This window comes from Pungitius pungitius, chromosome 7, assembly GCF_949316345.1.
Source record: "Pungitius pungitius chromosome 7, fPunPun2.1, whole genome shotgun sequence".
In the NCBI taxonomy this organism is placed as follows: Eukaryota; Metazoa; Chordata; class Actinopteri; order Perciformes; family Gasterosteidae; genus Pungitius; species Pungitius pungitius.
In genome coordinates, this window is record NC_084906.1 from 14,486,702 (window position 1) to 14,507,562 (window position 20,861).

The 20,861-nt window shown below is 42.5% G+C and overlaps 1 protein-coding gene across 1 annotated transcript; it reads right to left on the bottom strand.

Annotated features, from left to right (window-relative positions):
• Positions 1-763: 763 nt before the first annotated feature.
• On the bottom strand, positions 764-20,232 carry LOC119216395 (ankyrin repeat domain-containing protein 13C). The gene is made up of 13 exons (XM_037469190.2): positions 19,004-20,232; positions 17,472-17,513; positions 13,023-13,127; positions 9,826-9,911; positions 8,911-8,956; positions 8,271-8,337; positions 7,199-7,343; positions 6,984-7,115; positions 6,170-6,331; positions 3,692-3,771; positions 3,260-3,358; positions 2,790-2,890; positions 764-2,618 (listed from the first exon to the last, which is right to left on the bottom strand). The coding sequence occupies exons 1-13, from the start codon at positions 19,362-19,364 to the stop codon at positions 2,488-2,490; spliced, it is 1,557 nt and encodes a 518-aa protein (XP_037325087.2). The 5' UTR covers positions 19,365-20,232; the 3' UTR covers positions 764-2,487.
• Positions 20,233-20,861: the final 629 nt, after the last annotated feature.

Consider the following 20,861-nt stretch of genomic DNA (forward strand, 5'->3'; position numbering starts at 1 on the left):
CTTAAATCTTCACCCGTTACCAACCGCTGTGTGAAAAGACACAACTTTGCCATGACTTCCTGTAGTCATTTTTTCATGGCACACTAGAAAGATCTTGACATTATCACTAAATATATCAGGGCACATATTCCATTTACATTTTTTAGGTTTTAATGACATAGTACAACTTTTATAAGCTGTAACTGTTTTGTATCATGACATGCTATGATCATTTGTCATTTTATAGCACGTTATGACTATTATCAACCTATACGATGCGTGGAAAGAACAGGTTGAGGCATCAACAGCCGTTGATGTGATATTTTTTGTATATACTATGACATTTCAAGACCAACAGTATGGATATTTTATACTATTTTAAGTTTAGTTGTACACTCTGGACTCTTAAATAACATACCATTAATGTTTTGACATTTCTGAAAGACTTTTTGAAATTGTCCTTTAAAAAAACATTTTGATAGATCGGGAATGCAATGACATTCATTTCACGTCTTTAAATACATGACATCACTATGTCCTTTCTGACAGTTTTATGGCTTGCCTTTGACTTTTACCTCTAATCTAATTTTATCACTAATGACATACTTTAATTATGATCTTAATGGTATACTATACAGTACTTTGCTAGTATTTTCCTTCGCATACTTTTAAACTATATTGTGTTGTACAATGTATGTTGGCATACTTATAATATATAAATTGCGTTTACATGCATTTCAATGGTGTTCTGCAATGCGTCACACTAAGTTTAATGACTCAAATTGCTCCTCTTTTCAGCATTTTAAAGAGGTTCTAAAAAGTCACAGTAGAAAGTGATATATTGAAACATTAGTCCAAACTCTTTCAAATATGCGGAATTTTAATGTTAGTACATTGTATATGAAAATAGTTCTGTAGACTTATACAACCGTCTTTGCTGTACAACATGTAGATGGATGACACATTTCCATCTGAAGACATGGAAACGTCAAGCAGCTGAAATCAGGATGGAGCATGAAATGAAACGTATAGCAACATGTCAGTAAGGAGGCACACTTCCAGTTCTGTTGGTTGACCTTGTCCTCATGAAATAACTTAACCAATGTATCAAATCAAATGTACAATGTCTGTTTCTGCTGAAACTGAATAAGGATTTTTAAAAAGCCAAATGTTCCAACAACACTGAGCCACCACGTCATTCTAAACATGAGCACAACATACGTATCAACGGAGTTAATGGCTCATGAACCGTAGCAGCAGCTATAAAACAAGAACTTATCCAGCCAACGTTTGGACTTTGTTTCCAAAGGAAGCTCGATGCTTTGTGCTCTTCACTCAGAAGGTGACGGTTAATCAAACCCGCGGAAGGTCATGAGGTTCATCAGATAGTCGGTAAGGGAAAAAAAAAGAATTAGATCTATTTTTTTTTCCTCAAAATTACAATTACGTACAAAAATATTAACTGCCACCATATCAACAAACTAAATTAACTTGTGATGCTACATTAAAACCAAAAAAACAACTCATTTTACAGAGGAGACCATACAATTACCAACAAAGAAAAAAAAGACATAAAACAAGTATTTACAAAGTGTGCAATGAAAAGCCTGGTTCTTGTTATGACGTAAAAACGGCACGAATATGTACCCACTATACAATCCCTAGTGAACGTTAGCATGGTTGCAGATGGTTCAAAAGGTGTAGACACAATTACTTCCAAACACTAAGAAGACTTTGTGGTACCGCAGAAATGCAGCGTGCCCAGCGTCGCCTCGAGTGAACGGAAAATGATTCAAATGCAGGATTTAAGGTGAACCGCAAGAAGTTCAACTGAATGCAGAGTGGCCGCTGTGGGTCTTTTTAGTGCATTTCCATGCTTATTAAAAGCCATGTCTCATGAACAAACACTAAGGAATTCTGCAAAAGATTTTTATGGTTTCAGCCTCGAAAAAGACTCCATTTTCCAAAAACTGATTTTCACCGCTGTGAATTTCAAATGGTACATCTTTGGGAACACTTCAAAATTCGATATTGTTAAAGAATTGAGTGTAAAAAAAAACACAAAAAAGAAAACGAGTGTCATTATTCTTGTACACACCTGACAGGTGGGTATTAGATTATAAACAAGTTCATGTCAGGTTGAATTTTAAAAGTCTACTTTAGCAGGAAAACGTACCTAAAAAGATTTTTTGGGGGTGGAATTCCTCTCTCACGTCTCCCACAGTGCTTTACCACATTCCCTTTATAAACATTACTTACATACTTAAATACATAGAATCAACCGATTGTCTGTCATCTGCATATACCCCATGTACAAAAAAAAAAGTCAGCTGCTCTGCGGTCACTAACTTTCACTGCGGAGGTTTCCACCTCTGTGCCCCAGAGGAAATCCTCAAACTGTCACAGAACCATTATTTGTTTTTCTTCCAATTTTTTAAAATTTATTTAAAAGTATGTTTTGTAGCATAAAGTTCCCTTTGTCGCAACGTCCGTTTGCGGTCTAAGAGGCTAAAGGTCAGGGAAGCGGCTGGGGTCTTCTTTATAGTCATTGGGTATGGTAAAAATGGACTGCTCAAACTCGTCGTAGCGAAACTCCTGGAAGGTCACGGTGGCTGTGATCGTAGGAAACACGGGGATATCTGCAGGGAGACACAAGCAGGACGGTTCAATACGTTTCATTTTGTTATACCTGCCTGGGCTGGATGTCTCTCTCCGTGCTTTAAAATGAGTTGGGGAGAATATCACATGGGGAAGAAAAAAAAAATCAAGCCCCGTGTAATGCATACTTTTCGGGAACGACATCTGCTTACCCAGTTTGACAGGGAAGCCCGGAGGGAGCTTCATCTGAACAAACTCCCTGAGTTTGTTAAAGTGCTTAAAGGGGGCGATCACCTCCAGAACGTTCAATAACCTGAGCAAAAGAAGAAATGGTTACACACGGGACACTGACAAGAATTAAGCCCACAGCTAAAAGTAAATGTAGTATTTTATTAGTTCTTAGATAGTGGCATATTTCTTTTATTATTGTTTATTTCTATATTCAATGCAACATTATTAATTTAACTCTATCAACCATTTCAAGCCCACGGGACAGAACTGTAACACATAGCGGATAGATGAAATAAACAATAGCAAAGTTTTTAGTAAATATGAAGGAAAAAACATATAATGGTTTGTTTACACAGATCTCTCTCTGGGATAGAGATAATAATCTCTAATTAAATAATAATGGCTTTCTGTGTTTTAGTTATCTGGATACAGAGTTAAAGAGAAGACTCACGATTCGATGCCCAGAGGAAAGTCTTGACTCATGGCTATCGTGGCTTTGAAGTTTTTCTTGCTCTCTTTGCAGACCAGCTCTCTTCCTAAATGGGGAGCCCTGGGCGGAGAGAAATTATAACCGGTCACAATACAATTTCAATAAAGAGCTTACAGATGGTAAATATGAAGAAATCTCCAGAGTGCATTTCTTTTTGCCCAAATTAAAAATGGATGCATTTCATTCAATTGAACTAGAAGGTGTGTCCAAACGTTGGACTGTATTTTCACATCAATTGAAATGTTCAGTCATTTTGCATCAAATTGCTAACAAAACATGAATACTTTTAAATAAACTTTCCATTATTTAAGGGAGGGAAATAAAATAGTAATTTAATCACAAATACAATTTGTCAATTACTGCAACCTTATTATCCTGAAAAAAACAAACTACCTTCCGTTATCAGCAGTAATGTATTCTTCCCAGGAAGCAGTGTTGGGTGAAGGGGCAGTTATAGATTGCCTCCTCGCCGGCTAAAGAGCAAAAACAAAACAAAATAATGATGGAGACCAAACTTCTGCGGCGTCAGACCCAAAAGAACATAAAACAGAGATTAAAATCCACACACACCAGACAAAACAATGATTCCTGATTTAACCGAGAGGAGTCGAACGCTAAGCTTTTCCACCCGTTTGTTTTTATTTATTGAGCTATTAATTAGTCAACTATTCGGTGGCCAATTTATTGCTGAGCAGCAAAACTGACAAAAGTCCCATGATCGCTTCAGTGAAGAAATCCCTAAAATAATATCTGAACCCCTTTTCTATTCCGCCAGTCAGCATTGATGTGTTAGTACACAGCACAGGCCACTAGAGGGCCACCTCGCCTTTTCAGCTCAACACAACGCGGGACACACTACGATAATTCAGGGCACCACTAAACACTCGATATCTGAGACGTGGAACTATTTCAGAGTGCAGTCTAATCTAGTTTTGTGCAGCATTCAAATATACAGCAGCTGTTAACAGCAAGGCCAGCAATGAAAAGCAATGAACATGTCCTCTCGGGTCATTTTCATTTACAGCCAAGATGAATATTTGCAAAGGTAGAAACTTGACAAATTTACAATAATAGGTCATGCATTTAATTTTGTTACAGTTTGCTTTTTTTCTGTTCACCCTCTTCTTTCTTGAGTGCAGTAATAAAACATCTACAACAAGCACCCAGGTTTGGGGGAGAAAACAGAAATACTCATTATATGAATGTTAAACATTAGGGTGACAAGAACAAATTCATCAGTGCTTCAAATCCTTCAATGAATCACTCAAAATATTGTGCTCGCTGAAGAGTGGCCATTCCTCCTCATAGCCAATAATTGGAGGAAAAAAATGATTGGATCAACTGTAAGAATTTGGACGTTCTGCTCTCCGACACCTCGAATTTCTCATTTAATTGACTTTCTGCTGCTGTGACCTCCCTGTTCACACCAGCTGACTCTCTCTTTTGTGGGAATAAGGGCAGAACCATCTGGAGGACGAGACACCAGACCGTTCCAAGAGTCCGCCGTGTGCACACGGGAACACAAACCATATATCGACATTTTAGTTCACCTTTGATCGCACGTGCGCTGCATCATCACCACAGTGCTGTTTTCTCGCTCTCACCCCATGTGCACCCGTGTTGTTGTGACGAGGACAGATTACACATACACGGCCCGCCAAGGTCCGGTATGCGGACCATCATTTCATTGCACGGGAGGTTTAAGCCTTCATCCATGTGACCAACAGTGTCGAGCCCTGTTTAAAAGCCCCCCCTCCCTCCTCTTCATAGAGTCCACAGGCGCAGCTCTGACCTGTCCCCTTCTCTGCTGTAAACACAGCTACGTCACGGCAGATGTTTTTTTTTTGTTTTTTTTCCTCTCACGCTGACTTTCCGTGTATAATTTTCCACTGAGGTGGAAGCGCAAATTATTTCCAAATTGATACAGAGACCTACTAAATTACAGGCTTTTTCCCCTGAGCGGACACTGACTTAAATGAGCGCAAAATACACTGACAGACAACAGGGGACACTGTGAAGAGACAAAGCCCGGCACATAACAAGGGGGGGGGGGGGGGGTAGACAGAAAACAACCAGTTCAAAGAACCCATTGCGTGCAGAGAGGCTTTGACTTTGCGAGCGGCTTTATGGTCAGTGTAAAGACATGAGCTTGCTAAGCAAACTCTGGAACGTGCTATGGCGAGGTGATGGTGGGTGGGACTCATGCCCGTAAACGTGAACACGTGGATTTGCATCTTTTTTTTTTTTTTTTTTTTGCGCTGGGAAGTTCATGCTTAGTGGATAAAAAGGGGGGGGGGGGGGGGGGGATTCTGTTACCACGTCAAAAAGAAAACAATAAAACATCAAAGAAACAACAGCACAGGAATGTTTCAATAAACCTTGCAAAGTTGTTCGACGGGTTGTGGCAGGATTTTTTTTTGTTGGTACCGCAGTGAGAACTGTGAGCTTTATTCTGTCCGAGACTGGTGTCCTACCCCGAGGTTCCAGCAGGACAGGACAGTTTCAGGACCGGGCGGGTGGTTACGTTGCAGATGTAAGTAAACGGGATGTTGAATCGACAGTGAGAGTACACGGCTGCCCTATGACAAAGATTCTCAATGTCTGTGACTATGCGTCTGGCCAATAGAGGGCCACAGAAAAAAGGTCAACTTTAACGTCTGTTGACGTTCTCGTTCCTTTAATTCTCCAGTTCCTGGACATTTTTTTTAATTAGTCGAGGCAGGGGTCAGTAAAGATTTGGTGTCTTTTCGTAGTGGATGATGATAGCGGGGGCATTGTGGACCGAGGCCGTTCATTTGAGTCTCTCTCTGCTTCCTCCCATCACACTGCACAAACGCAAGCACAACAAATCCTATCAGAAGCCCCACTCACCTCAAAGTTCTGCTCTATGAGATTCCCTCCTTTGCTCAGGCTCTCCATGATGGCTTTGTTCCTCAAGATGTCCTCCTCGCTCAGATGCTCCCGTCTCTTCCTGGACTCGAGCACCAGGCCGTTCACGGAGTAAAAGTCGGCCAGAAAGTTTCCCACGCGCTCCTGGAGGTAGAGGGAATAGATAAGCCTTCCCCTCCTCGTTGATTTACCAGCTTCCCATTTAAACACGTCAAGAGGATGGAGAGCAAAGCTCATCCAACACACCGTGGTGACGAACAGGACAGAAAAAGGCTTCTGGGGTGAGATAGCGAGATGGCATAGAGAAACAACATTTACAGGTCAGGCTGAGAATCATCATGGTGTCCAAACTGTTTCAGCCATAAAAGATGGAAATAAAACAAAAGAGGAACAAAAGAAATACTTTTGCCCTAACTATTGCTAATGTATCCACTATATTTGCGATGCATGCATGCAAGAACAGTACAGGTAAAAAGTGAGAGTACAGGCAGTGGTTTGTTATGTAATAAGTCACATCGTGCACTTCCAAGATCAGACTAATATTTTTATGCCTTTTCATACGAGGGCTCGACAGTCTGGGTTCCTCACATGTTAACCGAGCTGAGAACCATCCGATATTTATCTGTGCGGCTTCCATTCCCTACCTTACCCAGAGAATTAATCAAATTCCCAACTTTCCGTCTGGGTCAAGCTACTGAAAATTCCAGAAATTACACATCCAGGAGAAACTCTGTGACCCCCCGCTGACTTTGGAAAGGGTGTGGCGGTGGTGGTGGTGGGAGTCACGGCCACTGACCGTCTTGTCCTCTCTGAACAGCCAGCCGGTCTGCGCCCTGGAGAAGGTGATGGACTTGGTGGAGAGCGTTGCGGAGTACACGTCGCTGCTCATCAGTATGTCTACTTCCTCCTCAGTCTCCATCTCGGACTCCTGAAAACACGGGACAGTGTCGTCAACAACAACACAAGGCACAAGGTATAAAACGCACGCAGAGGCTGTGAATGTGCGCCCACCTCGTGGTGTATCCGCTGGTAGACTTTCTGCTCGTTGTCCAGCACCACGAACGACTCGGCGGGGATGGCGTTGCCATTGAAGATGAAACTGAGGTCCCCGCGTTGACACTTCATGTCTGTGAAGTCTATCAGGGTGGTGTCCAATCTACACACAAACACACACACACACACATGCAGAGGATAGGATTAGAAAACAGGCAAACAAGTCAAATCGCTGCACTGACTTTGGCTGCCACTGAGACATCAGGAGACACTGTGAGTGAAAAGAAGAAACCGTGATGGATGTCGAAACCTTTGCTCGGAGAGTTTAGAGACAAAGTGCATGGTAATCATTGCCATGGGAGACTGGCAGCACATTTCAGGAATCGGCTTTTCCCCGAAATGAGAAAGCAAACCCAGGAGCTTACGTGCTTTTGAAGAGGCGTGTGCCACGGGTATGACAGGCCCGACACGCTGTGGCGCTCCAATGCAAATTGACTTGTTGTGACAGTTTTTTGTTCTCTCTCTCTCTCTCTCTACAAGAGGGTGTTTGGAATACCAAATTAGACAGTCAGGAACAGTTTCTGAAAAACACTGAGACGCTTCAGGTTGATACTCAAACTCACTCTTATGTGCCACGTTGATAGTACAAATAGCAGTAGTTATACTGTAATGATATACAAATAAAAGGCCTGCCAGGGTTTGTCCACCAGTAATTCAACTGGAACCCAAGTGTTGGACGCCGGTGCCGTGGAACACAACTTGGTGGAGTCCTGCTGAACGTTAATAACTGTGACTTTGTGTCAGCTTTCCTCAGGTGACAAAATCCAGCCGGTGTCCTTTGTTAGAAAGCCAGGCAGCACATTACCACATTAATGAGGACTCGGGAAGGAAGAATCATACGGCTGGGTGCCGATCTAAAGAACCAAATTACACTGAAGGTAGAAAACAGGGAGTTATACAGGAGAATAAGGGATGATGACTCAAAAGTAATGAAGTACCTGTCCCGTAATAAAGCAGCTTTTTAATCTCTCTGGCTTTGTCTTCACACTTAGAAAAAGAAAATCACAGCACATATTTTGACTGGACTTGCCTGATGTTGAGGCCCTGCTTGTAGATCTTACAGGCATCTGAAGGTAGGATCCTGGAGAGCAAAGGCACTGCAACATAAAAACAAAACAGTAAGGACGTGTGAAACACAGGAAGCTCACCCAATGTTAATAAGCCTCCTCAAAGCATCAGCAGCATATAGCTCTGTAGAGTAGACGTTAAATGCCAGGTATTTTAACAGTTGAAAATAATCTCACGAGTCTGATGGTTTGAATACAGAATTCAGTTCTGGCTCACACTCTTAGGGCGGACCTTTCATTGACTATGCAGACATATTTAGTCATTCCATATGTTACATCAGCTTCTGAGAACAGATTATGAGGCAAACGTGTAAAATGAGTTCGGCTGGGATGTAGACATTCCTGATATATTCATAAGAAGGAGGAATGTGGACGTTAGAGGATGCTCTGTCAATTCATTTCCAGCAGGGGAATTCATTTTCAGCTAACGTGCCTAATGGTACACATTATAACCAGCTAACTGGACAGACGTTAAGGGATTCTGTGAATTTCAGTCTTCACTATCGTCGAGGATGCATGGTTCATTTCCAGAGTGGTCTGGAAAGAAAAAAAAAATGCTTTCTGCCACTATTTTAAGACGGCAAATGGGGTTGATTGACTCACCCCAGCTCTGGAAGTCCCAGTGAAGCTCCAAGTAAAAATCTCCAAGCTGGAAATGAAGACAAATACATTTCACATTTCAATCACAGGCAAAAATATGGAAATACTATTTAAATTATGAAAAATCTTTATATTTGTTCGACGCCAACCATGTGTTTTGTTTGCGGGCAACTGAGAAGCGATGACAATAGGGAAACCTCACAACTGTTGCAGGGTGGATGCCAAAATGGTGCGTCAAAGACTTTCTGTTTACATGGACCTAAAAATGAGCCGTTATGTCCATTTTCTGACAAGTTGTATCTCACTTACACAACTCAACACTGCCTACTCATTCTGTGAAGGACTTAGATGGAATGAAATCCCATCAGTACCACTGGGGGTCTCAATCTGGCATCTGGATGAAAACGAAACGAAAACCTCCTCTTGGCCTCACCATCCAGGAACTATCCCATCCTGTCACGTCAAACAATACACAACTGGTACTGACATCAGAATTAGGCTTTTACATCCAGACTGTAGCCTGTTATTTTGCGCACTTGCTCACCTGCTACCTGACTCTCTTGTGGGAGGGGTATTGCTGCAAAGTTCACCCAGAAGCTAAAATCACCAGTCGCCTACAGTGCATAATTTCACGTTTGTGTCCAAACTAGTGCTCTGAGTCCTTCTGTGCATGACAACATGTCTACAGTGTGTGTGTGTACATGTGGACACCATGCCACAGCAAAAAGTTAGCCACAATGTTTAACTCCAGGTATTAGGAGTCTGGTGTATAACGTGTGTCTCCTGGCTTTGCTGTGTTAAGATGACTAGATGGAAAAAAGACAACTGACGCGGGAGCGGACCTGAAGGCAAGAGACCCGATGAGCAAAGGACAGCATCCAGACATCGGGAGCAAACAACTGAGGAAGAACGACTCACTTCGTTCAGGGCTTTCAGCAGCTTGGGTCGCTTGTCCTCCACGGTCTCCCTGGACTGTTGTTTCAGCTTCCTCAACAGCGCTGTGACTGAAAGACCAAAAGAAAGAAGACAAAGAAAAGCACGAGTGAGACAAAATGCTTCAATAAAAAAAAAGCAATGCTTTCAGCACCAAACATTAAATAAGCAAATGGATTTGTTCCCATTACAATTTTATTTCCATTTTCTTCGTATTTATTATTCATCCGCCACACTGCTCTTGTTTGGACATAATTGTTTACCTAGCATGCAAGACACAGTCTCCTTAGGATCATCATGATTAGGTGAATGAGGAAAGAAGTCAAAAGAGTGGACAAACCTCTGACTGGTACTGCATAATGTAAAATTCCTACCGCAATGCCTAAAACAACTTTTAAAAGGTCCCAAAATAAATACTGCCCTGAAGTAGTAAACTATTCCGGTAATTTTAAAAAGTGTATGTTTATGCCTGTGTAAGTGCTCTGAGCGTAAAGACCATTATTTTAGGAAAAGTCTATGCCTATCCCATCAGTCATGTGACATGCTAAAGGCAAATATCAGCGGTTTTCAGTAACGGCGGTTTTCGGCATAGAGACACGCTGACTTCCTGGGGCCCGATGGGACCCTCGCAGCAGCATCGGGCCAATCGCTGCACACCGCACGCAGAGATGAAAATGTTCCCAGGAGGGGCGATAAAGGGCAACAAAGGGCAAAGGCAACAAGCCTGGCAGGTATGGAGCTTCCTATAAATGAGCTGCGCTTTTAACTCTCATGACGACCCCCCGGGGTAGAGATCTACTCGCATTCACAAGCATTCACAGCCCTTTAGCCCTTTGGCTGCAGTTTTTGTTTACATGAAGTGACCAGGGTAAAAGGAAAAAGAACCACACCCAACTAGCAAACTCAAATGTTATTAACTGAACAGGATTAGGGACACATAATTGTGGTGATTTAGTAAGGAGGGGATCAAATGAGGACATGACTATGCCACTAATGGAGACCATAAAACCAAAAACAAACCAATGGAAAAATAAGGACAAGGGCGTTTAGTTTGTGCGACCCAGACAGCCCCGTATTTGAATACGACTCAGAGCAATAAAGAACATGTAGCATTAAGTGACTCCTGTGCTCCATGTGCTGAGTCAACATACACTGTCACGTCGTACGTATTGTCTTATTGACAAGCCCGACGAGGCAGGGCCGAGGGCTTGACGGTCTAACATGGATGAATGAGATTACACACACACACACACACACACACACACACACACACCGAGGTCCGGCTGCCAAATAGATGTGGACAGGCTCTCTAGGTGAAGCTCCTCCTGATCCCCGTTGCCTCTCTGCAGGACAACAATAAAGGTACAACCTCACCAGCTGCTCAACCAATGAGAACGTCTTTACACTAAACCCAAACTGACACGCCACGCTGGAGTCAATTCACTGAGGAGCTGGTTAGACGAGTGAGAATTATAATTCACATCGATGAAGAGAGACGGACGGGACTATTTGTATTCACATCTCAATAAAATACAACTATTTAACAACATAAATAGTGTACTGTTTGAATGTTATTGTGTTTTAAAATGGAACATGACCAATACTATAGCTGTAGACGTCTACGGCACAAGCTAGCAACCAAAATACAATATGTAATATTACAAATCTTTGAAATGTGTGGTGAAATACTCAAGTTGTTTGTAAAAGGGGACAAATGGTTACTACATGAATAAAATTAAACCCTTATACCCTTAAACCCCAAATACTCTTCCAGAAGGAAAAGTAATAAGTTGATGAAATAATAAAATTCTAAGTCTTTAATAAGTCAATTTATTTAACTACTAATTATGGCCTTGAAAAGTACAACATTTCCTTCTTAATACTGTCATTCAGAGACACATCTCGTTGCCTGGATACCACAGCGCGGTGATAGCTTAACAATAATCTCTAGTATTTGATCTTCACATTCTAACAGACAAATGTTCTCAAAAGTGAAAAACAATGAAAGACACAAGGTGAGAAATAATGAAAGCCAGCCAGCAGTTTCCCGTCTAATAAACACCAACGTGACTGTGGCTTTTAAAAAAGGCTCCTGACACAGAAGACCCAGCTGTGTGAGTGGAAAGACAGAAATAGCTCTTAGTGAACCAAACACATGACAAAAAACTATTTCGGAGCCAGGTTTGGCCTCATTGTTCAAATGATAAAAACAAAATTGACAAAAGCTCTGGTGACAAATGTGTGTTGCTGAGTTAAAATGTCACAAAGTAAAGGAATAAAGAAGTCTGTGTTAAGAGATGTTTGTCAATTACATTCATGAACTGACTTTACAGAGAACCAGACGTCTAAAACTTAATTAAATGACACATATGGTTTTCAGCAGTGTCCAAACCAGAACATACAGGTTTTAACGTATGTTATCCATTTATATTGTTATCTTATGTTATTTTATTTATCTTATGCACCAACTTCCAATAAATGGCTTTGATCTGATAGGACTTACACCCCCCCCCCCTTTGCCCTGTACTCTGGACACACAATAAATAACAAAGATGTAAAATAGGGTCAAACAGTAACAAGCCCCCCCAACCCAGGAGCAGCAGGTTCACAGTTTACAGTTTTTCCTAGAAGTTCTGTTGATGATTAGGAAGTTAAACACAATAGGTTGTGTAGCTGCAAGGCACAGTGGTCTGTATAAGCCTGACGAGGGAAGGACCTGTCAATGGTAAAGTAAATAGTGCTGCCGAGTTCATTAAGGGCTTCAGTCAATAGAGACCCCACACCTGTCACGGCGAGGTAAGTGGCACTAAGAGAGTTAACGGATGCAGTCAAATTAGTAACTTTAGTCTGCTCAGTGTCAGTACTCAACTATTTCATTCTGGTGGACTCAAACTTTAAATATTCTTGAGAAAATTCAACCGTATTCTGGCTTTGAGCGTTAACATACTCTTATTGTATTCAAATGCAGAATCCGTAGTGGCTAAGCAGATGGGGCAGATACGTTATTTGATCATATTTACATTGAATGGTTCATGTGGAGAGTCATTTCCAGAACCAAATGTTGTTCCGACCCCACGTACCTCTGGTATTACAATACCAGTTCACACACACATTATTCAGCCAATATTCACATGAAAGTAGGCTTTGGTTTCACTCTCGGGCACTTACAGTCGGCTACTTACTCATTTGTCGATCCCCGTAGCTGATGGCCTCGGCAAGGGGACTCCATCCCTGAGCGTTCTTCACCTTCACAGGTGCGTTGTGGGCCAGCAGCAGGTGGGCACATTCTGTGCCAAGGACAGGAAGACAGTCAGATAGTCAGAGGAAGGACAATGATGTGTTGGTCTTCAAATGTTCACAGCACGGCAAAAAAAAAGACTATAACCTGAAACATATAAAGGTTTAAACCGACCCAGACCCCCACATTGCTCATCACTTTCAACGTTGCTATGGTGACGTTCATATTTAGCCTGACAACACACAACAGCACCAAATGAAGCCTGTTGTTTCCGGCTCAGCGGTTCCCCTTTTGCCGTGACATCATTAATGAAATCGTTGGCCGTCTGAGCGGCTCCGTCCGTCTCGGGGCTCGGCAGGAACTGCCAGCCGCACGTCAACGCTGGCAAACCGCGCGGATGCAAAGCAAAGGCGAACCGCTAACGGGCTGCTGCCGCGTGGAGACGCAGGGGGCGGGATCACCGTGGCTGCTTGACCGCTCTTTCCAGCGATCGTTTACGCTGACAAAAGCCACACGGAAGCTTGAACTGCAAGCCTTTGTTCACTGAGCGAAGCCCTTCGTGCCTCGTATACAAATTCAAACTGGTCGCCGCACTCATGTTCAGACTTGTTTCTCCGCTCAACATGAGTATAGAAGTTAGGAGTTAAAAAAGCCGCCTGAAGTGGTGGAGTTAGGGAGCCAAACCTGGCTAGAGATAATGACTTCTGCCTCTTCAAAAGAAGTCACAGTTTTAATGGCACATCACCCCCTCAGATCTACGTACGCGATGATTTATTAATGACAAAGAGGCCAGGGTCTCATGCATTCTTCATGAAAGAGAAGAATATATTTTGAAACTCTTCCTAATTCAAAATAATATCCAAACAACACAATTTATTTTCTTACTGAATTCCCGCCCGGCCTTGCTCTGCTGAGCTAAGCTCTGACCATTGTCCAAACTCAGCACTTCAGAAAAACCAAATAACATCGGCCATACTGCATGCTATTATTAAATAAAGATGCTCCGTCTTCATGCATTAGTCTGATCCGTAGCCTGCCTGGGGATGGAGCAGCTGATTTGGAGAAAAACACAGGCGGCCATGTGCATGAGCATTGGCTCTCTAATGTAAGATATGTATTCCCTCTCGTCTTTGACCGATATATCCACCAGCTAAAAACAACAATTGTGGAATAATCATGATTACGTTAAGCATACAGTACCATTAAAACCACAGGGTATTCTGGTTTTGAGGATTAACCAATTTTTTGTCAAATAAATGAAATGAGTTAAGTCCCGATACCGCACAGACACATGGGGTGTAACATGGGAAATAGCCGTTCCTGATAGTCATCTGCCAGCTTACTTTACAGCCCAGTTGGAAGTTGGGGTAATTTACTCATAGTGTGCTGGGAAACAATTAAAGAGATGAAGGTGATTTATTTTTAAGCCAAATCAAAGGAGATGCCCGGATACATTGACAATTAGCCTTTAACTCTAAAGCAGCGGTCTGCCGTCTGATTCGATCCGTCGCGCAGTCGTCAAAGTATTGAAATCAAGTCTCCCTTTGAGCTTCGGGGTTAATTGCATGTGCAGTAGCATGGAGGTCCTGCGCAAGACACACATACGGTACCAAGTGTAACAGAGGAATGGGGGCGGCACGGCAGGTTGGAGAAATAAAGTGCTAATCTATCGGATCACTACGTGCAGCGGCTACAGATGGGGCACTAGACAAAAAGGCTCTGTGGGCTGTTAAAACCCCCACAAACACCACCCATTCCGATCTAGGCCGAGTACATCTATTAAGAAAAAAAGAAAGAAAGACGCTTGCGTCCTTGCCATCAATCCCACACTCGGTGACCGGATGAAATAGTTGAAGAAACCCCATTGTTGCAGCCTCCGAATCAAAACGGATCTTCTTCAATGTCTCTTGGTTTGCAGATGTTATGCTTTAGGTACATAATCACACTGCTCTCCTGATTTAACAGGCTGCTCTTCTCTTTTTGTTTTGCGATGACCTGATAAAATAAGCATTGTGTGGTTCTTGGGCACCAAACACTCTCTGGGATGTTTGTTATCTCTGAAAGCAATTTGAAACCTCTCGTGGTTTTATCTTTGAGGCCAAAGGACAATCAAAACCCCTGGACAAAGGAATGATCCTTTGAGGGGACACGACAGGAAACAAGCCTCACGAAGCAACCTGTTTTAACTTACAGCTCGGAAGATGGCATCAAAACAAAACCAGGTGTGAAACACAGTTAGTAGCGTACAATAACTTTAGATTTTCGGCGAGTTTCCTCAGAAGAGAATTTGTTGTAGGACAAAAATAATCATTTAGAAAGAAACCAGAGGAGAAGAGTATTCATTGTTGTTGTTCATTCAGTCATCATCAATGATTCTGGTGTTCTTTTAGTATTAATTCTTGGTTTTATCCAATGAGCATATCTTCTTTATCAATTGGACTACCGTGTGATAATTATTTGATTTACATCTCTTTTACGTGGAGCGTTGGGAAGACAAAACAGAAACCTATAAAACAAGTCCGCTTGGGCTACGAGAAACCCATCACTGCTGTTACTAGTCTGGTAAATAACAAACAAACGCCGTGCTAAAAGAGAGCCTTGTTCTCCTGGTCCCAACAGACCCGCCGCACCCAGACTATGACCTCATGCTGCAAACATCCAGCCTGTCTGCTCCGAGCATCCCTGGAGTACTGCAGCTCAGGCAACAACATCAGCAGCATCCACATCCACATCATCATCATCATCATCATAAAATCCACAGCGTGCCATCCGGCCACCTCTCTTCGGCAGTCCACTGACTGGATTACCGATCAACAGGGTCGGGGGGGGGGCTTCCCTCCACTAACAGGAATTGGACCTGAATGGGACATCAATGCGCCAAAGACAGACAATAAACAAATGGGAATGTAGAGCTGCAACTAACGATTATTTTAATAATCGATTCATCTGTCGATTATTTGTTCGATTAATCGATGAATCGGATAAAAAAATAAAAAATGTAAAAACATTAATTTCCAACCCTTTATTGAAAAATAGAACTGACTGTGCACTTCTTAAATATCTTTTGCACTAACAGATTGCTCCTTGAACATCCCTAAGTAAACAAATAAAATGGACTAACACAAAAAACATACACACATTGCATGATGTATACTTTACAGCCGCCAAATTAAATATATTAGGCACAAAATCAGGAATCATCCCCGTGGTGCTCCCGTGCCAGGCCATGTCGCTTTTGCATATCTTACAATCAGACATGTCAACCCTCCCGAATTTCAAAGCCCCTCCCGAAAATATCCCGGACCGACCTTTCTCCTGATTTCCACCCGGACATCAATATTGCTGCACCACCCGTCACTGGGCGCGCTGTTTCAGACCGAACAATAATAAAGGTTACACCTTGAAGTCGAGCGCGGCGATTAGAACGTAAAACTACTGGCGCTGCAAAGAAAACCGCAGCACCCCCCCCCCCCCCCCCCCCGTTGCCCGCTAGGACCCGCACCCCCCATTTCAGTGTGAAATATTTAGGTCGCATTGGCTTCTCTTCCTCCGCATGTTTCAGAACAGTAGTACGGGTCTCTCCGATGTTCTGCTGCGCGAGCGCTCAACTTTTTTTTCTCAGCTCTGCGCGGCGCGCGCAACTTTCTTTTAAAACTCAAACATAATAGTCGCGCGACACAACGAATCGATAATGAAATTCGTTGCCAACGCTTTTAATAATCGATTCTAATCGATTTCATCGATTCGTTGTTGCAGCCCTATGGGAATGCGCACAACAAGTACTCCTATGCTTGAATTGTTGACTGAAAACCCGCAGAAGAGTGAAGGGTGATTCATCTTTCAATAGCGTGTTCTGAAGCCTCCTCGCATTCATATGTTATGCACACACTTTCAGTCCAACCATGGCATTTCAGGTAAAAACAAAATCATGTAAAGACTTGATACACCAAAAGATATTCATGTTATACTCCCAACTCTTACACTTTCGGATTCCACCGTGGGATGAAGTACACAGCCGTGCCATTCGTAAGAAACGTGTTTTTCAAAATCCACAACGATTAAATATGTTTTTTTTTAATGCAGTCAATAGAAGAGAAAGCCACACACACACCAAAAAAAACAAAAAACATCTACAATAATTACATTTTTGACCAGGTGGTATTTCTTAAATCGGGATGGGATTTGTGTGACAAATCCCAAATGTGACGAATGTCTGGTGCTGCTTTATGTGTGCAGACAAATCCACACACTAAAAGGCAGCAAAACAAAAATAAAAACACACAAACGGAAATAAAAACAACAGAAATTCAGACCAGCAGGGAGATTAAATTATAGAGAAGCAGAGAGACGGATTTGCAAACCACATGGAGAGGCATCTTTAAACATTACTCACCTTTGTTTCCCATCATTACAGCAAGATGCAATGGTGTGTTTCCTGAAGAAGAAAAAATAAAACCATAAGAATGTGCCTTAGATCCTGGTCAAACAAATGTTTAAATTAGAAGGCTGGGTCCACTAAATTCTAAAAGATATGGGAAGTATATGCCCATTGAGTGTTATCCTACCATGTGAAGAAAAATTATATAATGTATAAACCTACTGCTCCCCAGAAATATACTGCATTCTGATTTTAGGTAAAACTACAACACAGAAGTCACGGTTTGTCACACACAAGAAAATGTGTCACCCAGCCAAATTAAAACCAATACTCAGCAAGTAGATTCAAAAAGGGGGTTCAACATGCTAAGCATGTCTCATGTGCTTCATTTAGCTATTATTTGCAGCCTGCCCAAATCCACAAAGACACACACAAGTCAGGCCCCCCTTGTCTCTCCCAGCCTGTTAGCCAAATTGACCAGCCAGCTCCTCCTTATTTTCCAGGGAGAGAGTGGTGGGTGAGCTCCAGAGTAAAGAAGGCCTGCCTGGTAGAAGCCCCGATGGGCATAAACATCCGAGCTGTTAAATCATAGAACAGCGATGCCAGATTGTAATGGAGGTGAATGGAATTGTATGTATTATTTAAAAACATAAATGAACATTTGGCAAACACAGATTAATCAAAGATGTGTGATTAACCAATAATACAATGATTGTTAGTTGTAGCCGTTTCAACCAGGACAAAAAAAAACTGAAGGGAATTGGAGATATTGGGTGGTTTGCTACAACAACATTATCGCAAACACTAGATTTAACTCCATTACATGACAGCCAGTGGAGGATAAAAAAATCTGTGCGTAAACACACAGGCGGCTGCCACTGAACCAACGCAAACCCTGGAGATAAAGATGGGCCAAACGCACTGAACAGTCCAGGCTGAAGTTCAAAAACACCACCAGAGGCCAATGCCCCCTCTGACACCTTGTTTCTTTACCATGTCAGAACTTTGATTTGAACACAGACCACATTCCTGGGCTGACACTGAGCACAAGTTTACGCCGCCCCCAGTCTCGGCTCGTGAACCAGAACCACACAATCAGGTTCTTTTGTCAGGCCGGGGAGTGTCTCAGTGGAAATATGAGCAGACTCTGCAGTGCGGCCGAGAGACCGTCAGTGTGAGGGGGGAAAAAGGTCAAACAGTCCCTAAACACAGACAACATCTGGGGACCAACTTCTAAAGAGCAGTTATCAAAAAAAGAGACTTGTTCTACAGGGGGTTTGTGACCGATGGCGTTGGGAATAGCAGGAGGGAGTGCATTGAAGCAGCCATTCTTACATACTTATCATTACTAGTCTTTTGACTTAAAGGCCGCTGTATTTTTGTTGTTGTTGTTTTCAAGAAAACACGCTGGTCCAATATATTCCTCACTTGGGGCCTTGGTAGGGAGAAGCCTATACTTTGAAATCGCTGGATCGTGGGGTGAGTGCTGTGGGGATCCCGCCTTCGGGGGGGGAGATAAACACGACCAGCCCGCTGTACACACTCACCGTGGACATCTTTCTGGGCGATGTTCTGCGTCCTAATGAGGGAGGACAGGCGTCGGACATCTCCTCGGAACACGCACTCGTGCACCAGGAAGTCCGGTCCGGTTGGGATGATGGGGTTTTTGTTGCTGTCATCGATGACGTCCGGTGTTGACAACGTGTTGGTGTTGGCGTTGATCTGCTGCTGGGTGGAGGCGGACTTGATCAACTTGTGGTTGCTGAAGATTTTACTCGCTCGGCTCTTGTTGCTCGTCTTGGAGGCGGTGAAAGTCCCGGTGGCAGCCTCCTCGTCCGGCTCCAGTAAATCCTCGTCCTTGCTCGGCCTGTGATCTTTCCGCACGGAGCGGATCTTCTCTCCGGTCATTTTGTTTCTTCTTTTAAACAGTTATGGCAGCAGAGGGTGTCGCCGCTGACGATGACCCTCCTGGGGCGAACTGATGCTATTCGCCAGTTGGAAGTCCTCGCGTAAACACGCCGCACAACATGAAAAACACACACTTAAGCGTCAACCACACACAGGCAAACCCGAACAAGTAGCGACCTATCACCGGTTGGCTGTGAACACAAAACACTCCACGCAGTCCTCCAATTCGGTTGAACTGTCGTCGGTTGCTGCACAACATAAGCGGCTCCGGTTAACTCGCACGGATGATTCGGCTGATGTCTTCCGCGTCGTAGTATCGCGAGAGTTCAGTAAAGGTTACCGCCATTCACGAGCCGGTACACTGTAAAGCCCTTTGATACGTTTTATGGAAAGTAATACAGTGTTGTAAAATTTTGAAGATATTTTACAGCTATGAAAAATGTAGTTGTTACCCCCCCATAATCTATGTTTATTTTTTATTTAATGTAATGTCAGTAGAAGTTACATACACATATAACCGTTTGAGTTCAAAAATACTATCTGTACAAGACACGCAACTTGAAAAATATGTATAGTACAATACACAACATATTTCAATGTAAGTAATTTTGTCTAGACCCATACAATCAACAAAGCTAATGTATCTATATTCTCAATGATGACGCATCCATACTCTTAGAACAATATTAAATAGTTCTTCCGTCTTGATCCAATGTCTGCGTGTTTATTTACATTTTGATTACAAAATGTTTTAAAGATCACACCGGCAGCACCCCCAAGCACACAGATGGACAATAGACACAGTTAATAATTTTGTTTGTAAAAGAATACTTTTAATGTAACAAAACTGTAAATGTATCAATTACACAATATACACTACAGTTGGAGTAGGTTCTTGTCTCTTTTAGTTTCCATGTTCAGTTTCGATTTCCATTAGTTTATATTTTATTCAGTGTTCTTGTCTTGCTTCATTAATGATGTGTTACTTGACTTTGATATCTATCTGAATCATCAATGTGGCCAGGATTAGGCAGAGAGAAGCAAAAGAAAGCCTTAAGAAATACCAACGAGTAGACAGAGCACTTCCTCCCTCTATGGCTCAAGATTGGAGTTACAGCCAAACGTCTCTGTCGTGTACATTACAAGGAGCAACATTTCACAAAGGAATTCAATGTGTAATTTCATAACAAAAAACGTGGTGGTTAGGTAAATATCCATAATATGGTATTCAGTGATTAAAGAGAACTTCAAGTTGTGTTCAGTATTTTTAGCTTTGAGTCATCATTATTCAGTTTGAGATAGTTTTCTTTGGCATTTATAATAATCACCCGCTAGAACTCGGTTCATAAAGTAAATTTATATTAAAACGAGAGCGGAAAAGTCAAAAATGTCAACGTGAAACACTATTGCATCACTACCGCACAGCGCGAGCGTTCTCACGGGTCACGTGTACTGGACGCCCCTGGCTATCCACCAATCAGGGTCTTCGTTCTCGTG

Coding starts and splice junctions, on each gene's coding strand:
- LOC119216395 (XM_037469190.2), bottom strand. CDS start 19,364: ATGACCGGAGAGAAGATCCGCTCCGTGCGGAAAGATCACAGGCCGAGC. Junction 13,128..17,471: donor TGTAATGATGGGAAACAAAG/GTGAGTAATGTT, acceptor TCCTTGGCACAG/AATGTGCCCACCTGCTGCTG. Junction 8,957..9,825: donor TGCTGAAAGCCCTGAACGAA/GTGAGTCGTTCT, acceptor CTTCATTTCCAG/CTTGGAGATTTTTACTTGGA.